Source organism: Kogia breviceps, chromosome 6 (assembly GCF_026419965.1).
Source record: "Kogia breviceps isolate mKogBre1 chromosome 6, mKogBre1 haplotype 1, whole genome shotgun sequence".
NCBI classification, from domain to species: Eukaryota; Metazoa; Chordata; class Mammalia; order Artiodactyla; family Physeteridae; genus Kogia; species Kogia breviceps.
In genome coordinates, this window is record NC_081315.1 from 58,953,307 (window position 1) to 58,975,871 (window position 22,565).

Genomic DNA, 22,565 nt, shown 5'->3' on the forward strand with positions numbered 1-22,565 from the left:
AACTCTAGTTGGATGGCTGTTTCAGCTACATTTACAAGAATAAGATTTAGCACATAGAAAATGAGGTGAAATGTCACAGCAGTTAAATTTCAAATGCCCTGGGTTAATCCTCAAGAAAATACTTTAGATAAAAAGTATTACCCGTATGTCTACCTCATACATGATAAAAAGCATCAGTAAATTCCTACAAAGAACCTAAAATCACAAGAGTTAGACCATTCATATAATTATCCAACTTACAAAGGGTTAACTGTGTAAGGAAGCCTAACATCACTTTTGTCATTTCAACAAATAATGTCAGCAATCTTACCACTTTTATTCAAGCTTCTTTCTTAATGTTCCATTATATGACTTAAGCAAATGTAAACAGAACACATTCATGAGACTCAGTAGTCTTTGAAGAAGGAAAATAAAACATATGAAAGTGTATACTTTATAAGGCTTTGATTAATGTTCACTCCTCATTATCACAGAAAATGTTTAACCAATACAGTAAATCTGTATTTAGTCCTCTGCATTCAAAATAAACCCTTCTTCCTATGCTATGCTATAAGAGAAAAATATACAAATCTCAGTATTTATGTGATTTGAGTATGACTTTCATTCCAAACTGAGATGATATCATCAGAGGAACATGCATTTTGGATTAATACACTATTTACAATAACTACACTTATTAGATATAGCTCATTTTTACTGTAATGTTTTCCCTCTATTATAAACCTAATATGCCAATGCTATCTACTCTATCAAAACCAGACATTCTGGCTGAGGTAAATTTCTTATGTTACATCATTGTTTTTAAATTTTTTTTAAAATGGGAAAAAAAACTACAGTGCTAAGTGTCAATTTAAACTATCTCCTCTAAGAAATTTCAGTAAAATATAAAAACAAAACAAAAAACCCCGAAATTTCCCCCATACAAGTTTGTTAAAATGATGGCAGCTTGTCGAAATCGTGAAGCTCAATTTGATACAGAAGAACCACTTTTCTTTCAAGAGGAATGTATAGTTACATTCTCAAAATTATACTAAAACCTGACCTAATTGTAACCAAAGTGGTCTTTAAAAGGCTAAGAAAACCTCAATCCTGAGTGCTAATGCTATCATTTTTAAAAAATCACTCACCTTTCAAACCTAGAGTTTGTAGCTGGAAGAGCCGACCAAGTTCATAAGGCAAAACCCGTAACAGATTGTTATTTAAAAGCAATTCCCTGTTTTTTTTAAAAAAAAAAAAACAAAAAAAACACAACGGTTTTAGTTTAATATATCAAACTTTATTAATACCTACAGTCTTTGTTCTTAACCTGCCTTCTAACATAACATGAGTGATGTCTACATCCAGGGTATATTTCTCTACATCCATCCAAAAATGTTGTAACTGCCACAATTATTAACAGTGTTTCTATGATTTACTCATTCTCTAGCACAGATTAAAGTTAAAGGTATAGAAACTGTATGTCATTCTCAGGCTAAATATGCTCCCTTTTCTCTCTCACCCAAAATGCCTCTCAGATGCAAATCAGAGTGACACATATTTTATGTATCCAAAGACAGCATATATCCTTGAACCTAGTCTCATTCATAGAAAAAAGTAATCTTTTTAAAATAAACTTCAGGATTTAACTATAGTAGCCAATTCCCTGCATCAATTTTTATAACAATACAACTATTATCACTTCAAGATACAACAATCATTGACACAGAATATAAACATTAAAAATAAAGTATAGGATAGTATAAATAGGATAGCACAGGTAAGATCTGATTTATGATTGTGAAATTTTGGGCAGACTACAGAAAAAATAAACAGCCCTTGTAATTAATTAATGACCAAAAGGTATAAAATAAATGACTAAAAAGTATAAAAAACAATAAAAACACACAGTAAGGGGATGGCAAAGAACAAGATTTTTAAATGATATTAAATATTTAATTTTAAACATGTGATAGCAATTTTTTAACATTACTATTCAGCAGATAAGGTAGAAGAACAATCCTTGTTTTCATTGGGAACATTTATACAAGGTCTCAAGATTCCTATAAAATTTTCTCCTATGAAGAAATTCTTAAAGAATCCTGAAAGACTAGAAATAAATCCATTTATTATCAAGTTTTAAGATTTCCTTAAGGAGTTGTAATATATAAGTATACCTTGAATTATAAAATAGATATGTTCCTAAAAGCTTTACTTATAAGCAAACCATCTTCCCAATTATTTCTCATTAGTCTAGACTAGTCTAGCCCCAATTAATTCTGATGAGATTTGTCACTTGAGTGTAAAGCGAGACTTAGGTATTTTAGCCCTATCCCACCTCAAGTCTGTCAAAAGAAATTGGTAATACAAGCACATTTTTAGCCAGAAACCTCCAAATTTAAAGGAAGAAAGGAAAAGAAGCGTTCAATGGAGCCCAACTCAAGCACTCTGCTTAGAAAATTTATATCATTTAACCTTTACATACATATGGAAATCCTACTGTAAGATGAGTAACCTCCCATAATGTTCTTATTTGGTAAATTTAGAATTTTATACAGTGAGTCACATTTATATTTCCTCACCTGAGAGACACCATGTTTCCTAGTTCTGCTGGTAAACTTCTGAGTTTATTGGATGACAGATCCAGGTAAACCAGATTATGAAGCTTGGCAATATCAGGTGGAATGCGACTAAGGTAATTGTCATTTAGGTGCAGTGCTGTCAAGTGTGTCAATGACCAAAGTGATGTACTTAAGCTCCGCACTCTACCTAAAAGGCAAAATATTGATGCATTAAACTTCTAGGCCCAAGACAAAGACTGAACTACAAGGACTAAAAAGTGGGAGAAGAGCCCACAAATACATACAGATATTGTGACTCTGGCATTTAATTTTGTATTTAATGCTACTTGATTGCTTCCAAACACACCTGGTCCTTCTTTAATTTCATTCCACTTTTCCCTGACAACCATTCTTTCTCATGAATCTTCCATGTATTAAATAAGATGTGGCATAATGAGGAGACCCTTGGAGTCAGAGTGATCACATGGTCTCAAGGAAAAAGCATGGGGCTGAATTGAGCTTTTGCAGTAGAACAGTCTTGAATTTTTTTTCTTTAAGTTATGATCCTCACAAAAGCACTTCTCATATACTTCGTGAAAATTAATAGTGCAAGGTTTATCTATATCTAGGGCCTGAATTAGTCTACAAACTTTAAATAGACGGGAGTAATTGCTATGATTTAGAACCAACCTTAGATTAGCCACCAGGAAAACCATTTTACTCCCAAAGGTGACATCTTCCCCAGCCTTCTCATATTTCAATTATACATTAATAACTCTGGTTTAAGATTTTGCACTTAAGTGCAACATACTCAAGGAAATAGTCACTCATTAAGCTTTACCTATCAGTCAGCATCTGACAGCTATAGTAGGACATGTACTGGAAAAAGAAGACTTGGTTCACAGTCCTGATTTTTACCATTTATTAGCCATATAAGCCTAAACAAATCACATAGCTTCAGCTTCTGTAAAATGTGATGTTATCTTAACAATAAACTTATATGAAGAGACGCTGAAAACTTTACCAAAGTAAAATGCTAACAGATACTGATTAAAAGAGCAGTGGAAGGTAGAGAGGGCAAAAAGTCTCAATAGGGAAATGTTATTTTTCATATGGCTATCAAGCAGTAGACTCGAACTTAGATCTTCTGTTCAGGGTTCACAGGTTCCTTCATGCTGTCTATAATCAGGCTTAAAGTGCCAATTAGGATTTTGCATTTTAATAGGAAACAAAGTTTTCAAGTGAATAGAGGCTCTAGTAGAAAAGACGCTTATTTTAGTTTTACCCAGGGTTTAACCGAGTGGTTTCTCAACCAGGGGCAATACTGCTCCCCAAGGGACTTTAGCAATCTGGAGACATTTTTGGTTGTCAAAACGAGAAGGGTGCTACCGGCATCTAGTGGGTAGAGGCCAGGAATGCTGCTAAACATCCGACATGCACACAACCACTCCCAACCACAAAGGAACTGTCCAGCCCTAAGTGTCAATAGTGCCAAGTTGAGAAACCCTTGGTTAACCTAATAGGATTTGCTCATATTCATTTTTTTTTAAATTATCAATCACCTAACCACCACCTTTTAGCTAAAGATACAGGTAATTCTTGCTACTGACACCATAATATGGATTTAACTCTTCCAAATGAAAGCCTACTGGGGAAAAAATTACATTCTAAATATACTCTGTATTGTATCAATTCATAAAAGAAAAACTGTACTTATACTTTATTTCTAATAAACTTTTAAGTTTGTGATAATTTTAGATTTACAGAAAAGCTACCAAAATAATACAGTTCCTATATCCCCCTCATCCAGTTGCCCCTAGTACCAGCATCTTATATAACCATGGTACATTTGTCAAAACTAGGAAACTAAGATTGGTACGTAGTGTCAGTATTAACTAATTTATAGACTTTTTTGATTTCACCAGTTTTTACACCTTTTTGTTTGAAGATAACTAATTTATAGACTTTATTTGAATTTCACCAGTTTTTACACCTTTTTGTTCGAGGATCTGGAATATCATATTTTTTGCATTTAGTCATCATGTCTCCTTAGTCTTCTCTCATCTGAGTTTCACAGTCTTTCCTTGTTTTTCATGACCTTGACAATTTTGAGGATTACTAGCTAGGAATTTTGTGGAATGTCCTTCGGTTTGTCTGATGTTTTTCTCACTATTAGACTGGTTATGAGTGTTTAGGAATCAGATTCTATTTTAACAACTCCTAAACATGTAATTTATAGAATAAACAGATAGCTTCTAGGTTTCCCATTTTACCAACAATGGGATGATAGGAGGATGGCAAAGATATCAATTTGCAAAAATGATTACTCTGCAACAGCCAAAACAAAATCTATTATATCAAAGAACCTGGTTTTACTTAGAAACTAAACTCCCAATGCCTTCAATTTTAGATGCCAAATGAGGCCCACAGTATTAATCTCAAAAGAAAGAATGGGAACAAAGATATTTAGTCACAGATAAATCAATAAGTTAAACACTAGTGCCTCAGCATCTTGTATTTTCTCAATTCATCTAATTAAAAATGTACAGCAAAGAAATAAGTATAACACTCAACTTTTGTTCATCATTGCTATTATAGTCCAGATGTAATGTTTCAGGTTCCACTCACCCGAGATTTCTAATTCTGCCCAGTGAGATTTTTTCCCATTGGCTACCTCCTCTGCTGACATGATGGTATAAATTCTGCGAGGATCTGGAGGATCATATTTTTCCTTTGGCATCCCTATTAGTCTGTAAGGGAAAAAAAAAATCAACAATTATAATCTAATAGAAAAAAAGAGAGAAAGAAAAATGAGATGGTAAGTTTTCTTCTTCTTCCCCCTCGCCAGGCTACTACTAAATTCTCACTAGAAGGAAAACACATCTAAAGTATGCTAGGCTACTGCAGGTACTCAGTAACAGATGCCTCAGGAAAAATGCAAAGAAGCAGGGACACTGGACTTCACAGAAAACATGGTGGTTGCTTCCCAAACATCCATTGCACCCTTTCCCCTTCATTTAGCTACCTTGCTTCCCAAGACAGACTGACCCTATGCAAGTTTCCTGAATGGACTCTGACTGGTTTAAGAGAATTAGAGTAATCCTATCCTCCTTGTCTCAGTGATATTCAGATATTCCATATCTAAGACAATTAGCACATGACATTCCCCTTGTCACAGAGATTAGTTCAGAAATATCTAATAATCACTAGGCTTAAGACTCATTTTATGTTTATGGGAGGAGCAGGCTTCTCTCTCCTGCTGGTCATAAATGAAAAAGAAAATAGCCCAGGCTGTTGTTGGCAATCATCCAACTATAAGGGAAGCCAGCCGTAGCAGTCAGAGACGAGAAAATAGACAAACAAAGCCAGAGTCCTCACCAAATCACACCTGTAGCATCCTCAAATACTGGGCTTTTTGGATACACAAGTCAATCTATTTTACTTAATGTTTAAACTCCTAGTTTATGTTTTCTGTTACTTGCAATCAAACGCATCTAATTAAGATCATATATCTTGGTTTGCATGGACCAGTCTTGGTTTATATCTGTTATTCTTAGGTAATTATTGATATCACTTCTTCACTCCCAGAAGTGTCCAATTTGGATAATGAGTTACATGGCCACCCTAATTGAAACTAATATTATACAGTTTTCTTCAGTTAACTGACAAAATAATCACTGGACAATCATCAGTGATGACCAGCTAGACATAAACTCCTCAAGAATGAAATGTATGAATCAGATGACAAATGGCCATAAAAGTAAACATTCAAGAGGTCTAATACAAGAGTTACTGCTTGGTAATTGGCAGAAAATGAAATCCCGTTCAGATCTAACAAGAATAGCAAATTACAAAATCCTGAACCTAATTAAACTCCTGCATGCTATCAGTAAATATCCTCATAGTATTTATAGTTGGTTCTTTGCTCATATTTTAACACACAGAGACATACATACATACACCAAAACCAACTGCCTAAAACTGGGAGTGTTTCTAAGTAGTTTAGAAGTTCTACCTCAATGGAAGAGTTACTTTCAGATGGTCTGAAATTTGTTACATAAAGAGAACAAAGAAAAATAGGAAGTATTCTATCATGTATCAAGGAATCAAAGCTAGAAAAGAATACAATCAAAATTTCCCATACCATAATTTGTCCTCATATTGCAGAAGGAAAAACAGTCGTTCCTTCCTATTTACTAAAAGGGGCAAAGAGAAAGTTTTCCAGGCTTTTTCATCTGTTAACAGTAATTAGCTTCCACATTTCCAGGTTAAGCTCTTCTGCTCTAACCTTATCACACAACTGGGTGATACTGAAACATTTTATTTTCCATAAGTGTCCCGGATCTTCACAGAGCACAAAGAGTATGATCATTTTCCTCAGGGGAAAAACTTGATTTTTACCACTTTTGGCCTATGTAAAGTATTTCTGAATATAAAATTTTTAGGTAACAAGGTTTTCAGAATTTCTACTATGCACCATAAGGTACATGTGTCTCTGTAGGTACTCCTTCATACTAATATAAGATTCTACAAAAACACAAGTTAAGCAAAACCAAATCAAACAGATTCAGATCCAAAGACATGCTATAAATCCATCATCTACAATGAGGATGGATAAAAAACTAAGACTGTGACATTTGCAAAAACATATGTGTCATTAATTTTAAATCATTTTTATAAAATATATAGTGCATAGGTCAACTTAATTTGGCAGTTTTAATCATGGCTCCCACTAGACAGTGTGTTATTTAAGGGGACAATGAGTTGTTTCTGTGTGGAGGCATATCCTTTTTATAACTCTATACAGTTCCTACCACATAGTAGGCATTGAATATGTATTTGTGGAATGATCATATATGCTTTATAATCCTAAAAACTACCATCTTCCTCTCACCTTTCCCAATTAACAGTCAATGCTCTTCTAAAAATTAATCTCATGAAATGGTAATTAATCCACATGTTCTATTTCCCTAAATATTTACAAAATCTAGATAGGAGATTAATAATCATCATCTCTTCTGGCCCACTAATACTAATCTCTAAAACAGCTACTATGTAAGAACTATATTTCTTTTTAAAAAATTTTTCATAAGTCTCCATCTTTGTAAGTCCAATAAAATTTATAAAATCTGTTCCTGCAAAACATATCCATAAAATGCTTACCAGTGTCTATAATATGTAAAAACCAAAGTAATATTAACACTGTTATAGTAGGGGTCAAAGGTCTCCTTTGGATTTGATTAGGAACTCAATAAAAATACAAGTCACTTAATCCTTCAAAATAAAACTAAATTTGGATAGTCTAACTGAAGTTAAAACATTTTTCATTTGCATTAACTAAGTAATTTAGTAGAGTCTATAGATCTGGTGATCACTACTGTCCCAAACATCAGGTTTTCAAACATGCTACTAAAAACTTAACTCAAATTTAGGAAACTGTATTATTGAATACTCCTATTCAGCTTTATCTTCCCTCTCAGTTCCTCAGCATCAACCTTCCATCCTGGAGACATACCATAAAAACCTATTTCAAAGTAACTTAAGATATAAAATAATAATTCAAATGTAATTTAAATCTCTAAATGTGACAGTTAATGTGCTTTCTCAACAGTCTAAGATATAGGTCAGTCCAAGGCTTAAATACTGGATTGACACTTTTCATCCAAGAAAGAGAAATGTTTTATTTTGTAAAGCCTAGCAGCTAATTTCCTTTCCTATCTTCTTTATCAAATTGGTGAAGAGGCAGGTTTTTTAATTGTTTTTTCCAAGAGTTTCTAATTTCTGCAATATCTTACATCAGTTCCCAAAGGATACTCCCATTATATCAACCTAATTTATATTGGGGATCCTGATCACGTAACAAAGTAAACTAAGAGCCCCTTCACAACACAGCCTTTTTAACTTCCAGTCTTCAAACCCCATTTTGACACTAAGAAAAATACTCCACATAGCTCCCCAAATACTAACTACATAAGCTTCTTTGAACCTACCATCCTTTCTACTCCATTCCTTGAATCTCATTTTATCACCAACGCAGCCCCCTCAGATTCTAGGGCAAAATTTCTGAGAACCGTCAGCCCTGGAAAAACAACCTGATTATCTCCTACTTCTTAGTTTCTATGAACTATCCCGAAAGTAAACAAGTCTTAATCTCTGTCACTGAAGGATGATTAATTACTACATATAGTGAAGATTTTCATTAGTTTAGTTCTGTCTTCTGTATAATTAAGCAAAAACTTCAAGTAAACCTGTAAAATACTGACTTCATGGAAAATGTATTCGAATCTTTTTTTAGCTGCAAAGCAACACTGTATGTAACACTAGGGCTACTTTGCCTTAAAAAATTTACCTTGGAGTTTCCAAAACTGTAAATAAAATACAAGATACCTACATAGCATCGTGTCCAGTGAATAGCATGTGACAAAATATATATATGAGTTACACCCAAATACACTATTGCCAAGGAATCCCAAATCTCAGGTTTTATATCTGGGGCTAGGAAAATAATGCAAAATAACTCCTCCCTGCCCCATCCCTGAATAATAATAATCTGAGCCAAATCAGAGCAAACTGTTAAAGGCCAGAACTGAACTTCTGCTAATTTTAGTCATCTGAAGCATCTTATTAAAAAAACAGTGGGCTCTATAGTACATATAAAGATGTTAAGTCCTTATGGTGTTAAACCACAGCTTTCCTCCCACCACCTTCTCTAGATTTAAGTTCATTTTATCTCAGTCTATAGTTCAGCACAATTAATACTATTTCATTTAGAACTTAGAATAAGAAAGAGAGAATGCTACAACCCCCGAAGAGTGCTTCATAACGAACCAGAGACTTCTAACTCAATGAATCCAAACCTAAGGTACAAGCCAGTAGACATGCACTTATATCCATAGAAATATTAAGTGATCATCTCAACAGTAGTCTGCAAAGCAATCTTAGGCAGAGATGCAGAGTTCCCAAAGTTGAAAGAAGACAAAATTAAGCCTACATTAGATATTTCTGCTTACATTTTAGAGCAAGATGTAGTGACTTATTACACTTTACATATTCTCAGATAAATCTGTCTTCTATCAGCATTTATTTCCAAAGGTTATGGAACACATTGTTTGTTATTTATTGAATACCCACCTTGACTAACATCCATCCTTCCCAACTGGTCTTAACCATTAAGACCATTTTCCTTTCTGAGAAAATATATCTAAGTTTACCTTTTTTAAAAAAGCAAAATAACCCTTGCACTACAGCATTTCTTAAGTTTCTATTTCCTCATCAATATCGATTTTTAGCTATACACAAGTATTAATCATTACAACTGTCATACAAAATCTATACCTTCCCTAAATGAGCTCAAGAGCTGATACTAAAAAACAGCACCTAGCAAATCACACTGCATATAGTAGAATCATACTGATAAAAATAAAGATTGATGGCAATCACAAGAGTTGAGAAGACACCCTGAGATAAATAACAATTTCATCCACATTTCCACTCCTCTTCTATACCAAGGGCCTCTGGATGGCATTTGTCTTCAATGACATATTCAACTCAAGTCCGGAGATGATGATAATGCAAACGTTCAGAAAGAATCCATTCAAAGTTTTCATGATATCTCCCAATCTGTCACCATTCTAAACAAAAACAAAGCAAAACAAAATCCGTGTTTTACAATGGTAAAGCCACCCATCATTCCGGAAAAAATAACCTTCAGACTTCTGGAATTTCATGTTTCTGATCAGTTTAACATTTATTCAAACATTTACTGCAGGAGTACTAATTATAATGTATTATACCAAGCACTAGGACTTGGACAGTGAACAAGGTGAACAGCATCATTGCCCTCAGGTAGCTTACATCATTTTCATGGCACTACTTGAAAAATAAAGTTATAAAATATTCTACTTTCAAGTACTTCTATGAAGAATGTGGCATTTCTTCTTGTTACTACTTTTTTTCCCTTTATCAGGTAATTGCCACTGCATAGGCATATATAACAATAAATCCCCTGAATGAAAATGAGATAACTGTAATGATTGTTATACTCCTTTATAAAGGTAATCCAAAGAAAACTTTAGGGTAATACAGAAAGATAACTTCTGACTCTGTAAAAGGGGAAGTATTAGGGTTAGTCTACTTGTCAGTTAAAGTACTATCATGAGGCAGAAAGAATAAGAATGTAACTCCTTTTCTGCATATCTAGAAATTTTTTCCCATATGTGGGATACCAGAAAACAAGAGCAGCAGCAACATAAAACATAAATAAATACTAAAAGGAAGAATGAAGACCTGGAATTACAAATCTACCAAGCACTTCAAAGTTCCAAAATAATATTATTGGACAAGTTTTATTTTATTTCACTAGCAATCAATTTAGACAACCAAAGCTTATGATTCTATCATAATGTCCTATCATTCCAAATCAGGTCTTAGTCTCTATCTAACAACCACTATGCTTTAATGTTTCTTGTATTTAATGCCTCCCACTTACCTAAAAACAGTAAATACAATCTATCTTACAGAAAACGGGAGGTTATTAGACTAGATTAAAAATTTCAACATCAATTTTCTCAGGACTATGACTTCTTCCCCAAATCTCTATCTTTCCATTTTTTTGGTGTAGCCTGTGTTTTCTACTTCCTCTGGTATATACATTCTCATCTCTTTCAATGATGTCAAATTCCTATCCATCCTTCATGGTTTAAATCATCTTCCACCTCTTCTCTAGAATATTTCCCCACCTAAAAATCAACAAGCTGATTCTAAAATTTATGTGGAAGGACCTAGAAGAGCCAAAACACTTTTGAGAAAGAAATATAAACTTGGATGTGCCCACTATCTGATGTCAAGCCTTACTAGAAATCAATGATAGTCCAGACAGTTTGGTACTAATGAAAAGACAGACACATAGTTGAAAGAAACATAACTGAGAAGCTAGAAATAGACACATGTATATACAGTCAATAGATTTTTCCATGAAGGTACAAAGGTAATTCAATAGAGAAAGGATAGATTTTTCAACAAATGGTGCTGGAACAATGGGACATCCATATGCAAAAATAAAGAAATAAGCATCAGTCCACACCTTGCACCATACACAAAATTAATCTGCAAAGATCATAAGCTTACGTGCAAAAGCAAAACCTATAAAACTTACAAAAGAAAACATAAGAGAAAAATCTTCGTGATGCTGGATTAGGCAAATATTTCTTTGATAAAACACAAAAGCATGACCCATAAAAGAAAAATACTGATAACCTAGATTCCTTGAAAATTTAAAACATCTACTCTTGAAAGATGAATGAAAAGACATGCCCAGAGATTGAGAATAAATATGTGCAAAACACTTATATGAAAAAGCACTCTGGAATATGTAAAGAATTCTCAAAACAAAATCATAACAAAGTCTAATTTTTAAGAAGTGGCAAAAGATTTTAACAGATACTTTACCAAAGAAGGTACACAGATAGAAAATAAGCACATGAAAAGATGTCAACATTAGGCATTAGGGAAATGCAACTTAAAACCACAATGAGATATCACTACACAGCTATTAGAATGATTACATTGAAAATTTACAACAAGACTGACAAGGAAAACACACACACATACATGCACACACATACACCCCATATCCTTGTGTGTATACTTACAAATATATACATATTTGTATATAAATACACACACACTCACAACCTCATATTTTACCAATGGGAAAGTACATTGGTACTGTCACTTCAGAAAACAGTTTTGTAATTGCTCATAAAATTAAACATACACTTATAGAACCCAGCAATCCCATTCCTAGGTATTTAACTAAGCAAAATTAAAACTTATGTTCATACAAAAACCCATACATAAATTTTTTCAGCAAGTTTATTTATAGTCACCCCAAACTGGAAACAATACAAATATCCTTCAACTGATGAATAAACTGTGGAATAGCCATATACTGAAATACTACTCAGCAATAAAAATGATTGAATTACTGACACACACAACATGGATGAATGTCAAATGCATTATGCTAAATTAAAGATGCCATACTTAAAATGCTATATACAGTAAACTTCAACATAATAAAGGCCACGTATGACAAGCTCACAACAGACACCCATACTCAATGGTGAAAACCTGAAAGCTTTTCCTCTGAGATCAGGAACAAGGCAAGGATGCCCACTCTTGCCATTTTCATTCAACATGGTACTGGAAGTCCTAGCCAGAGCAATTAGGTAAGAAAATGAAATAAAAGGGATCCAAATCAGAAAGGAAGTAAAACTGTTTGCAGATGACATGATATTATATGTAGAAAACCCAAAAGACATTAGAATAAATGAATTCAGTAAAGTTACAGGATACAAAATCAATACATAAAAATCTGCTGTTTCTATACACTAATAACAAGCTATGAGAGAAATCATGGAAACAATCCCATTAACATTTGCATCAAAAACAATAAAGTACTTAGAAATAAATTTAACCATGATAAAAGACCTGTACCCTGCAAACTGTAAGACACTGATGAAAGAAAATAAAGACACAAAAAGAAAGACATCCCATCCTCATGGACTAGAAGAATTCAATGCAATCCCTATCAAAATTCCAATGCCATTTTTCACAGAAATAGAACAAATAATCCTAAAATGTACATGGAACCACAAAAGATCAGAAGAGCCAAAGAAATCTGGAGAAAGAACAAAGCTGGAGGCATCACTGTGAAATCACTTCCTGATTTCACAGTATACTACAAAGCTATAGTAGTCAATATAGCAAGTTTTTGGCATAAAAACAGACACACAGATCAATGAAACCAAATAGAAAGGCCCAAAATAAACCCACAAATGTATGATCAGTTAATTTATAACAAAGGAGTCAAGAATATACAATGAGAAAGGACAGTCTCTTCAATAAACAGTGTTGGGAAAACTGAACAGCCATATGCAAAAAAGCAACTGGACTCCTATCTTACACCATTAACAAAAACCAACTCAAAATTAATTAAAGACTTGAATGTAGAACTGAAACCATAAATCTGGAAGAAAACATAGTGGGTCAGCTCCTTGACATTGGTCTCAGTAATGATTTTTTGGATTTGACACAAAAGTAAAGACTATGAAAACAAAAATAAACATATTGGACCACATCAAACTAAAACACTTCTGCTCGGTAAAGGAAACCATCAACAAAATGAAAAGGCAACCTACAGAATGGCAGAAAATATTTGCAAATCATGTATCTAATAAGGGGTTAATATCCAAAATAGATAAAGAACTCACACAACTCAATAGCAAAAAAAAAAAAATTCCAATTAAATAATGGGCAAAGCATCTGAACATTTTCCCAAAGATATATATATATGGCCAACAGATACATTAAAAGGGGCTCAACATCACTAACCATCAGGGAAATGCAAATCAAACCCACAATGGGATATCAACTCACACCTGTTAAAACAGCCATTATCAAAAAGACAAGAGATAAATGGTGATGTGGAGAAAAGGGGAACCCTTGTGTACTGTCAGTAGGAGTGTAAATTGGTGCACCCACTATGCAAAACAGTAAGGAGGTTCCTCAAAACATTAAAAACGTAACTACCATACGATCTAGCAACTCCACTTCTGGGTGTTTATCCCCAAAAAACAAAATCACTATCTAGAAAAGATATCTGCACCCATGTTCACTGAAGCATTATTTACAATAGCCAAGACACAGCAACAACTTATGTGCCCATTAACAGATAAATGAATAAAGAATATGTGATACACACACAAAAAAAACACATGATGAAATATTATTCAGCCATAAAAAATAAGGAAATCCTATCATTTGCAAATGGACCTTGAAGATATTATGCTAAGTAAGTCAGACAGAGAAAGACAAATACTGTATGCTCTCACCTGTATGTGGAATCCAAAATTAAAAAAAAAAAAAAAGTAATAGATACGGAGAACAGATTGGTGGCTGCCAGAAGTGGGGGTAGGGGCATAGGCAAAATGGGTGGAGTCAAAAGGTAGAAACTTCCAGTTACAAAACAAGTAAGTCCTGGGGATGTAATGTATAACATAGTAACTACAGTTAACAATGCTGTATATTTGAAAGTTGCTAAGAGAAATCTTAAAAGTTCTCATCACACACACACAAAAATGTAACTGCGGGATGATGGATGTTAACTACACCTTTCTCAGTGCAATCATGTCACAATATACACATATAACAAATCGTTATGTCATACACCTAAACCTAATACAATGTTATGTGTCAATTATATCTCAATTTTTTATAAAAAGCTATGTAGTATACAAATACGTTTATATGATATTCCACAATAATCAAAACTATGGGAACAGAAAACTGGTAAGTGGTTGCCAGGGGTTAGGGGTGGAGGAAGGGATAGACTATAATAAGAATAAGGGAATTTTTTTGTGTGATGATGTGAACTACATATACTGTTTAATCTATAATTACTCATAATATCATCATCAGAAAGACACTTGGAAGCAAAATAATTTAATCCTTCATGTCTCTTGGTAAAGCAAAACAACTTGGGGAAAATTGCTTTCCCATCCAAAACACCACTTAAGTGAATAAAAAAGGAAAATAAACAGAAGAATATGATTCCATATCTCTAGCTTTACCACAAGGCATTTATAAATATGTTAGCCTAAAAAGAACATAAATTGACTGTAGCAAATCAAATCACCAGTTAAATCCATAGCATTTTGCAAACTCTTAGTAACAATGCCAAAGAGTTGTACAAGTCAACTTTATCACTGAGTAATAAATGCTAACAGAGTTTATATGACCCGGGCCATTTGAAAAGGAAGATCCCTCCCCTGCTACTCCCCCACCCAATCCCCCCCCTCCACACACACATAATGCACGTGCTTGCACAACAAGGGGATTACAAGCAGTTCAGGCTTGCTAAAAATATCACTGGAGGCACAGAGAGACGGTGCTGTATAGGTGGACAGAGGAAAGATCATGGAAAGTTCAAAAATCTGTTTATGCTTTCCTACAGAACATTTTCCTAACATGAAAAACTGCCAGCCAAAGAGACTAATAATAAACATGATACTATCAATCCTGGTTGCCTCCTTCATTCATTTCCTTTTATATTCTTGCTCAACAGCATTTCTTCTAGTCACACGTCCAGAAGTCCTATATCCTCTACTGATTCAGCTGTCACATTCTTAAATTATAAATTTATTTAAAAATAAAAATGAATTAAAATGCATAAATCATCTGAAAAAATTATAAATGCATTCAAAACCCTGTACTTATATGAAATATAAAATATTCTTATCAGTTCCCATCATAAAAGCAAGACTATATAGCACGGTATTTGACTGTTACCACATTTAATCCAAGTTTTTCAGCATGCACAATTTTAATGACTAGTGTAGTAAACAGATCCAGTTAGCCTAAGACCCAATTCTAAAATATGTACTCATACTCTTCTTTGAAATTGAGAGAGTACACTTAAAGCAGACTAGCTCTAAATTCAGGATTCTTTAGAGTCAGCAACTAGCCTATATTCTAGTTCTAAAATACTGTAAATCCTTTCTTTCAGGTTTTGAAAACAAATGTAAGGTAGAAATCCTGATTTAGATTATTCCATCTAAAAGCATGATTTTATGTCACAGAAGAAATGCAACAAAATCCCAAGCTTATGTCCCCAAGGTTTAATTTAAAATTCCCACTTAGTGATAGTTGGCTATAATTTTAGAAAGTTTCATTTATTAGGCTATCCCAGCAAATTTCTCTTCAAAAATTTCCAAATTAACACATATTTAATGAAAAACACTATTATTTAATGGCTACATTAAAAATATCATAAAATTTCTAAACTAATATTTAATGAAAGACACCATAATTTAATTTTTATACATATATAAATCAAATACAGGACTAAAAAGAGCTACAGCAATCCAAGTCCATAAAACTGAAGTAGACAAATAAATTGTTTCAGGGGGAAAGTTTTTTCTACAGTTCAGTTTCCTCATGATTCTCTTTGAACAGGGAAAGTTATAATATACAAAATAATAAACTCCCATGTTCTCAGGAGTCAATTCCAAAGTGAATAAATGAAAAGGGACTCTCCCTTTGATGGTTAGGAAGTGATGCTAGTCATTCCAAAATGGTGACTAAAAATATGTATAATAGTAACTAAAAGATCATATATTCTATACAGTCTTAGTAAAATTAACTTTAACCAACATACATTGTTGTTTGTTATCCTTGCTTTTAAGAACTAGCCTCCAATAAAACTAGTAGCTCTTTTACACTGATAACAGCCTAATATGTTTCCTTTACTAACTACCTTAAAATCCCATTATTTACTTTAAATTTATTTATTTATTTATTTTTTTGACTGTGTTGAGTCTTCATTTCTGTGCGAGGGCTTTCTCTAGTTGGGGCAAGCGGAGGCCACTCTTCATCGCGGTGCGCGGGTCTCTCACTGTTGCGGCCTCTCTTGTTGCGGAGCACAGGCTCCAGACGCGCAGGCTCAGTAGCTGTGGTTCACGGGCCCAGTTGCTCCGCGGCATGTGGGATCTTCCCAGAACAGGGCTCGAACCCATGTCCCCTGCATTGGCAGGCAGATTCTCAACCACTGCGCCACCAGGGAAGCCCCCATGATTTACTTTAAAAAACACACGGTATTCAAATAATGACAGTTTTTCAAAGATGCACAAAATATAAATACTACGGAAATTGGTTTAGCCAGAATTCTGTTATTTGGTCCTCTCTAATACCCAACATTTGTGCCAATCTACAATTCTACAATAAATAATCCTAAAGAATAACATTTATAATCAGTATAGAGTGGATGTTTATTTTTTTGTAGCCCAACCTGAAAGTTGGTCATCTATATTTAGCAAAAAGCACCTTTAAAAATCAGAACAGTCCATTCTCCAATTTTTTTACTTTTTTTAAGATTTAAATCTGTGGGAAAGTATTCAAGATGTACTGCTAACTAAAAACAAAAACTGATTTAATTATATAATAATCCCATCTTTGTAATAAAACGTGTATATGAAATCTGTACAAATGTGCATGAAAAAGTCTAAAAGAATAATAGAATTATGAGTAATTTTTATTTTTCTTAGTTATATTCTCTAACTTTTCAATATTGACAATATATTGTTCTTGTAATATGACAATAGAACTTTTTTATTATTATACTTTATTATTATTACTTTATTATACTTTAATTTTAGGGCAATTTTAGGTTCACAGTAAAATTAAGCAGAAAGCACTGAGCTCCCATTTACTTCCTGTTTCCACACAGCACAACCACCCCCAACAGTTATTGTAATCAATGAACCTACACTGACACGTTATCATCCAAAGTTCATAGCTTACAACAGGGTTCATGCTAGCTGTTTTACATTGTTACATTCTGGTTATTTGACATGTGTATGATGACAATTAACGACCCATGTAGCAGGGTACAAAATACTTTCACTGCCCTAAAAATCCTCTATGCCCTGCTTATTTATCCCTCCCTCTCCTCTAACCCCTGGCAACCACTGATCTTTTTACTGTTTCCACGGTTTTGCCTTTTCCAGAATGTCTATAGTTGGAACCATATAGTATGCAGACTTTTCAGACTTGCTTCTTTCACTCATTAATATGCATCTAAGGTTCCTTCATGTCTTTTCATGGCTTGATAGCTCGTCACTTTTTAGCACTGAATAATATTTCCATTGTCCGGATGTGCTACAGTTTATTTATCCACTCACCTACTGAAGGACATCTTGGTTGCTTTTGAGTTCTGGCAATCATGAATAAAGGCTGCTATAAACATCCATGTACAAGTTTTTAGGTAGACATAAATTTTCAATTCATTTGGGTAAATACCAAAGAGCATGACTGCTGATTGGATCATATGATAAGAATATATTTAGTTTTATAGGAAACTGCCAAATAGCCTTCCTTCCAAAATGGCTGTACCAATTTGCATTCCCAACAGCAATGAAAAGAGTTCCTGTTGCTTCAAATCCTCACCAACATTTGGTGTTGTCAATGTTTTGGATTTTGGGCCACTCTTACAGGTGTGTAGCATTCACCATTATTTTACAAAGAGTTTTTTTAATTGAAAATTTCAAAGGCACCTGACATATATTTGAAGATATACGCAAAACTTTCACATTTAAAAAAATAATTTATTTCATAATTCTGATAATAACCTAGCACATTGTCAGTGATGATAAAGTTACATCCTACAGACGTCTACAAAAATATCAAGATAAATAACAAGCTCATACTGTAAAATACAAAGACTAATAAAACAACAAAATTCTGCCAAATAAGAAAGATAATTTAAGAATACTTAGATTCACATAATTAAGGAATCTTGTAAAGAGATCACTGCCTATTTAAACATCCATATTTTCTTTGATGAACAGCAGTATATTCAAGCATTTTTGTGCTTAATTGTTTAGTTATTATAAGCCTAAGACTATAGAAGTATACTATGTCATACAATTTATCTAAGGTCTATTCATCTGTTGCACCATTATTTCTCTAAATTTTTTTCCATATTCTGGTTAAGGAAATTAACCTGTTTTGCTTAGTATTATTTAAACTATAAATATAGAATATTTTAAAAATCATTTGGTATTATGAAAAGTATTCTGATAAGGCAAACCACATCTAAAAAAAAACACTAGCTGGGGACTTCCCTGGTGGCGCAGTGGTTAAGACTCCACTTGCCAATGCAAGGGACACAGGTTCGAGCCCTGGTCCAGGAAGATCCCACATGCCGCGGAGCAACTAAGTCCATTGCCACAACTACTGAGCCTGCGCACTAGAGCCCGTGAGCCACAACTACTGAGCCCGTGTGCCACAACTACTGAAGCCTGCGTGCCTAGAGCCCGTGCTCTGCAACGAGAAGCCACCACAATGAGAAGCCCATGCCCCACAATGAAGACTAGCCCCCGTTCGCCACAACTAGAGGAAGCTCGCGCACAGCAACAGACCCAATGCAGCCAAAAATAAAATTAAAAGAAATTAAAAAACACTAGCTGTTTTTAATTTATAGATTCAAAACCACATTCTTCCAGAAAATGTATATAAACACACACATATCTGAAGCATAAAGATCATATTCAAAAGCATGTTTAAAAACTTACTGCCAATAACACTTTATACTGTATTTACCCTTAAGTTATCCAGCAATTTTAATTCAAATAGAATACCTTGCATTATTTCTTTTTTTTTTTTAAGATCCTGTTTAAAGGTCACTTATGAATGCCTAAGGACAACAGACTACCTCCAAGCAAAAATTTCCTTTTTGGGGGTAGGATATACTTGTTTTCCCAGCCACCTCTGAACACAGCACAAGAAGTGGAATCATAAGACAGGTGACTTCCTATCTCTTCTTTTTGAAAACAAAGTGCAATAACATACAAAAATTTAGACCTGGGTGCTGTTATCCATTGAAAAATTCCCTAGATGCCTAAATCCATTGCATCTACATGGGCAAGAAAAGATTTTTTCAAGCCATCAGTTTGAGCAGTCACCAAAAAAAGAGATACCCTACTGACCAATCCCAGTAGCAGCAACTAATCAAACAGCTATGCTAAAGTGAAAATATGAGAAAGATCTATTGAATAAAATTAGTGGCAATCTTGAAAAATAAGTACTGATTAATAAAACCATCATGGCTCTCTCCAAGAAATACTAAACAACAAATCACAGTCTTAAATCACAGCACACACCTGAAGTCCCCTTTAACAGAGTAGTTCTCAACCAGGTGTGATTTTGCCCCTCGGGAGACATTTGGTGATGTATAGACATATCTTTGGTTGTCACGACTTGGGGGGTATGCTGCTAATGAGTAGAGGTCATAGATACTGCTAAACATCCTACTCAGGACAGGCCCTCACACAAGAAATACCTGACTCAAAAGGTCAATAGTAGGGCTTCCCTGGTGGCGCAGTGGTTGAGAGTCCTCCTGCTGATGCAGGGGACACAGGTTCGTGCCCCAGTCTGGGAAGATCCCACATGTCGCGGAACAGCTGGGCCCGTAAGGCATGGCCGCTGAGCCTGCGTGTCCAGAGCCTGTGCTCCACAACGGGAGCGGCCACAACAGTGAGAGGCCCGTGTACCACAAAAAAAAAAAAAAGTCAATAGTGCCAAGGTTGAGAATCCTGCACAAAAAATGAGTCCAGAGTATAGTGTATGTTAAACAAGTACAAGTAGAGAAATCAAGTACTACTGCAAAAAAATCGCTTATGATAGAAAGGAAAAAGTCAAAGGTTATGAGTTAAATTATGAGTTACATTTATTCCTAAGTTCCTGGCTAAGGACATCCTAGCCAATTAAAGTTGTCTCCAGGTGCTAAGACAAGCAAATAGTTATTCCACCAAAGGCTGAGCATCTCAGCAATTCACACGTAGAGACAAATATCAAGCTATAGCTACTACTCAATGAGCACCAACCATCTGAAAACATTATCCACAGTGTTTACATATATTAATTCACTTAGTAATCACAACTACTCTAAGTTGTAGGTGCTTTAATTATTTCTAATTTGGAGAGGCAAGGCCAACTTGCCTCTGGTTACACGGCTAGTGGGCAGCAGCAGAGCTGGGATTTAACCCAAGCAGTCTGGTTCTACAGTCTCAGTCATATCCAACACACCATTACTGCTTCATATGCTGGACCTGGGAAAGTCTGAGAATAGAGCAAGAGGGCAGAGAGAAACTTCACAATAACTAGAGCCTTCTCTTGAGTATTAAAGAGTAGCCATCAATTGCTGAGTGTTGGACAGGGAAGCTGAGAAAGACACAGCCAATATAACTAACTACAGGAATTGCTCAATTTCAGATGACAGATAAGCTCTCTGGTAGGGAAGAGTGTGTGGTGTGAGGATGTGTATGTGGAGTGTGTGTGTGCAATTTGTTATGAATTTCACTAAATTAAAATGTGCCACAAAATTAATGAATAATCATAAAATATACAATACTCATTATTGTAAATTTCATGTAACCAATTGACTCTCACACAATGTTTTAGTTCATTTGTTACTGAATTCTTGTTTCTGTAGCTAACATATGGTAGCAAATGACGAATGAATGCAGTTCCAACATGAATTATGGCTAATAATTTCATTTACATTAAAAAGATAAACTATAAATATCAGAACTTTACTTGTTTTTCAATAACATGAGAAATTTCTTTGCTGATAATGGTTGTCTAATATTGAAAAACTATTTCCTTAATGTTTTTGTGCTACTCACAACAGACTCAGAATATTAAAGTTTAATCTTGATTAATAATATTTGCTCCATCATTTTCCTAACAGTACACAATTAACAAATTAAGCTCTGTTTGTAGCATTTACTTATCTGTAAATCTCCCATATGAATAGCAAATTTCAAGTTATCAATAGGATGCCCAGTAAACACAGCATTAGGTTGTATTTCACAAGTAAATAATCTCAAGAGTATAGACACAACAGCAAAATAATTAGTAAGTGATGAGTTTTGAGTATTATCTTTGTTTCTAATATGATTTAATTGTTACATAATTTAATTTTCAATAGGTTGTATTTAATAATTGGCTTGCAAAATACCTTAAAAATGAACAACTGGCCATCTCAAACCAGCACAAGCCAACTCCAGCACACCACTGTAGCACACCACTGCCTTCCCCTCTCTTACAGATCCTCTGTTCCTTGGAGTCAATTCTGCTTCACTGAAAAATCCAAATCAAACATCAATTTACTCTGTGCTGTACCTAGCAAAACTAATTTACTTCTCCCACTCCACCTCCAAAGAACTTCATTCATTAAATAATAAGACACAGGAACTGCTCTTTATTTATAAGAACATATGCATCCTATTATAGGAAAAGAACAAAAATAAATTTTAGAAATAGAAGGAAACAGAGATCATATGTAGTCCAGTACTTCTCAACCACAGTAAGTCTTTAAGGAAGAAACAATACATATTCTACGCAAACTCTTCCACCAAGTTGAGATAAACATTACCCTAATACCAAAACCACACAGTACATGAAATG

The 22,565-nt window shown here is 34.2% G+C and overlaps 1 protein-coding gene across 8 annotated transcripts in view; it reads right to left on the minus strand.

Annotated features, from left to right (window-relative positions):
• The window catches only part of CNOT6L (CCR4-NOT transcription complex subunit 6 like), a 122,943-nt gene that overhangs the window by 65,699 nt on the left and 34,679 nt on the right, over positions 1 to 22,565 (minus strand). For 4 of the 8 annotated variants that reach the window (XM_067035883.1, XM_067035881.1, XM_067035880.1 and 1 more), the window contains exons 2-4: positions 5,112 to 5,287; positions 2,559 to 2,745; positions 1,128 to 1,213 (exon numbers count right to left, since the gene is read on the minus strand). In XM_067035883.1, coding sequence (XP_066891984.1) covers positions 1,128 to 1,213; positions 2,559 to 2,745; positions 5,112 to 5,277 — 439 coding nt within the window. In that variant the 5' untranslated portion in view covers positions 5,278 to 5,287. Of the gene's footprint in view, positions 1 to 1,127; positions 1,214 to 2,558; positions 2,746 to 5,111; positions 5,288 to 10,042; positions 10,169 to 22,565 lie in introns of those variants that run through there. The other 4 variants (XM_059066930.2, XM_067035884.1, XM_067035885.1 and 1 more) reach the window with 3 other exon arrangements.